General features: G+C 43.6%; 1 protein-coding gene across 1 annotated transcript; it reads right to left on the bottom strand.

Annotated features, from left to right (window-relative positions):
- Positions 1-472: 472 nt before the first annotated feature.
- shisa2a (shisa family member 2a) lies at positions 473-1629 on the bottom strand. The gene is made up of 2 exons (XM_036523789.1): positions 1332-1629; positions 473-993 (listed from the first exon to the last, which is right to left on the bottom strand). The coding sequence occupies exons 1-2, from the start codon at positions 1627-1629 to the stop codon at positions 473-475; spliced, it is 819 nt and encodes a 272-aa protein (XP_036379682.1).
- Between the last annotated feature and the right edge of the window lie 2090 nt (positions 1630-3719).

A 3719-nucleotide genomic window follows, 5' to 3' on the forward strand; every position in this document is an offset into this window, starting at 1 on the left:
GGTAAATCAGCATTTCACAAAAATGTTATATAAAACATCAAGCACTCCTTTTTCAGAAGCAACAACAGAAGTACCTACTTAACAGATATGACCATTCAATATGAACATGTACATTAATTGGTATTGCATTGAATGCAAATAATTTGACTGTTAGCTAAATATAACACAAAGCTTCAAACATTTTGTAAATCCAAGGTGCCCAGGCAACATAAAATTCTGACTTTATCAATACATTCTAATTTGATCAAACTGAGTGAAACCTTCCCCTTAGTTGGTCATTGTAAACAGGAAGCTGAAAATCACAGTGCACAGAAAACATGTATCTGCCGAACCTTCTGCATGCATCATTGTATTAACATGCCCTGATCGTCTATGGTCAGCTACTCCTCTTGTGTCCCGCCTGTGCACCCGATGCAGAACAACCCTTGGTCTGGCAATGGTTATGAGTCCTCACAGACATATGTATGAGTTCTCACAAAGTCACCCCTGGGTACAGCGGTTCAGTGTGCATGGGGGCTTGTGGGAAGGGTTGGGCCTGGTGCTGGCTGTAGGTGGAGCGGTTGTCCAGATATGCCTGGGTCATCAGGATGTTGTGCTCTGGGGGCATCCCGTAGTTCACATAAGGCTGAAAAAATGGGCCATGTGCAGCAGGCAGGTACTGCTGGACCTGAGGGCCCATAATGGGGTGCCCGTTTCCTGCCCCGTACATATTGACAGTGACCTCCGTGCCCATGGTGCAGGCATTCTGCTGGCGGGCCACTGTCGACCTTCCTGCGGAGCTGGAACTGGCGCTGGAGTGGCGGGACGGGGTCATTCCGTCTGAGGAGGGGCCTCCGGATTCAAGCAGGCGGCTTTGCACCGGCACCGACCCACCCTGCCTCTCCCTGGGCTTTGGCTTCAGGCAATGGCAGCAGCAGACGGCAACAACTGACCCGACGACCACAAAGGACACGAATGCGCCCGCAACAATCAAGAACGGCAAGTATGTGGGCACTGGAGAAGGAAATGAGAGCACAATTAGTTTTGAGGCAATTCCCATAATATCTATACTGAACATGCAAGTGCAATGTAGTTTAACCAGTCCTGCTAAATTTGAGCTCTCCAGCTCCCAAACAGGAGTAATTTAATACCTTCCCAAGAGCCACTAAAGGCTTGCTGAATTGCAGACCCGACCAGTACAGTATTAGGTTTCAGTAGACACAAAGAGGACAGTCCGATTTTCTAGACTGCAACAATGTATACACAAAAAAACGAAACAGAACCTTTACCAACAGAAACAATAATAGATATGTTCAACAGAAAAGAAAATTTATCGATAGATTCTATCTCACCTTGTGGGTTTTTTTGGTTTGTTTTTTCATCGTTTTCGAACTCGAAAAAGTTGTCGTTGTCACAACTGCTCTGATCCAGCCTGGCCTCAGCTGCAGTGCAGCAGTAGCGCAGCGTACAGGTCCCGCAGCAGTACCTGGCGTCCTCACCATCATATCGCTCTGGGCACTGAAAGCCTTTGTGCCAGATGTTGTATGCGTCGGCCCAGCCGTGGCAGTACTCCCCATTGGCACCCACGTCTCCTGGTTGCAAAGCAGAGATCAGCAAATACAGGGAACAAACTAAAAAGGAAACTGCCATGGTTATCTATATCTTCGGTGGTACTTGTGATTCGTTTGGTAAAACGTCCAAAACAACCACACGTTCCTTTCTTTAAGTAAGGCAAAGCAGAAACTTCGGTAAGATCCGTTCAGGTAATTTTGCGGCTCAAAAACGCGTAATCGCGGAAATCGGTCCCACACAGTTTGTAAACTACGAGACATGTGACACCGCTGGGGGCTCCAGCAACAGGATTTTATCCCCCCTGCCCCATGGCGCTAATCTCCTCTCAACAGTGGGTGGAGTTCAGGGTGTCTTTCAGACCAATTAAAAGCAATTGCCGACGAATCTATACCCTGGTAATCTCCAACATAGGAGGTGTTCCACTAAATGAGTTTGATGGAATTTGACTCGACACAAGTATTTAAAAATAAATTTGTTGCGACATTTTTTAATGAGGTTATGCTCTTTATACGTTCGAAAAATCTTTCCTGTTCTAAATGTTTGCATTTTTGTTGTTGATGTTGGTTATTTGTTAACATCGGATAATTTTCAAATGCATTACGTGGGTATCATTAGTTCATTACACATTGCATATATTAACTGATTTAAACGGTAATGTAACACGCGAAACGCAACCCTGCTCTTCTGTGGCATTAAACACGCGCGTCATTTAAGTGGCCAAATACATTTCTAATTCAGTCTGAATTTATATTGGTATCAGTATTCCTCGGGTTGCACATGAAAGTTTTTTTTTTTTTTTTTTTTTTTTTTTATAACTTCATGCTCACGATCAGTATAGAAACTTACCAAGTCTACCCCTCATTAATAAGAGTTAAGAAAAGAAAATGTTCAAGTGTTGCTATACAATTTAGCCGTTTAATCGTACTCGTGCATACCTTAATTCGTTCGTATCGTGTGGCTTGTTTATCTTGTGGAGACTAGCAAATTGATTGGTTTACTCTGAGGGCCAAAATGTATTCTGATAAGGGCCTTAGAACCTTTTAAAAAGTCTGATAAAATAAAATCAGTGAATAATTGTTTGTACCTTGAATTGTGTGTGTCTTTGATTTAACTTCACAGCAGGATAAAGCAAAAATAATCTTTCCTAACCTCTGAAGTTGGCAAATGGGGATAAAGTAGAGGGACAGTGTCTAAGACAGCAGTAACTTAATACAATACGTTTCACTGCCTGCCTCGGGTGGCCTAAGCAGACTACAGACGCCAGCTGGACATCCTCTAGACAGCACAGAGCCTGTGAGACTCAGACAGGTGTTCGCTTTCCCCCACCAACCCCCAGCTGTCCGACCCAGAGGGTGGAATAAACCAACTGTGCAAACATCACGCTCAACCAAGACAGGAGCCCAGCAGGGAGGATGGCAGAATCGGGGGCCTGGGTTGTTTATTTTACCAGCTATTTTTTGGGTCTGTAGGGACCAGGCACAACTGGCACATCTGCAAAAACCATGAGGGCCTGAATCCCCAATTACCCAGAGGCAGTAAAAGACATGTCAGGACACCTGGGAAATTTGTTAAAGAAAAAATCGGGATGTGTGATTGCAGAGCCGGCACCGAGAAAAGTGCCCCATGTTACACTGGCCATGTCACCCCTTTCAGACAGTCTGAGCTATGGACTGTCCGTCCATTATCTTGAGTCTCATTTTGGTTGCAAGCAAACTCGTTTTGCGAACCATTAACATAGAAATCATTTCCCTGGGAACTAGCATTTTTAATAGGACTTTACACGTAATATTACAGTTGCATTTGGTCTTTCATGGCAGTTCTGTTGGGTGGGTGGGGGTCACAGTAGTTCAATATGTGATGATTCATTTTCAGTCTCATGTGATTTCACAAGAGCAGGGCATTTGTGGCTATGTGATTAATTCAGTGGCTTTGTCTAAAAGCCTCAATTTTTATTCCAGATCTAATGTTCTCCAAATCCATTTAAGCATACTCCATGTAAGAAGTAAATTAAATTAAGGCATAATAGTGTTTTTCTCAAGTGATCACGTTGAAGCATAAAACTATATAAGCACATGATGCTTACAACGAGAGTATTGGGAATGGGTATGAGAGAACATTTTGGAAAAAAGAATGTTATATTCAATGTCAGGGTGTTACAAACAACTCTT

The sequence above is a fragment of the Megalops cyprinoides genome, chromosome 3 (genome assembly GCF_013368585.1).
Source record: "Megalops cyprinoides isolate fMegCyp1 chromosome 3, fMegCyp1.pri, whole genome shotgun sequence".
Lineage (NCBI taxonomy): Eukaryota > Metazoa > Chordata > Actinopteri > Elopiformes > Megalopidae > Megalops > Megalops cyprinoides.

Coding starts and splice junctions, on each gene's coding strand:
- shisa2a (XM_036523789.1), bottom strand. CDS start 1,629: ATGGCAGTTTCCTTTTTAGTTTGTTCCCTGTATTTGCTGATCTCTGCT. Junction 994..1,331: donor AAACCAAAAAAACCCACAAG/GTGAGATAGAAT, acceptor TTCCTTCTCCAG/TGCCCACATACTTGCCGTTC.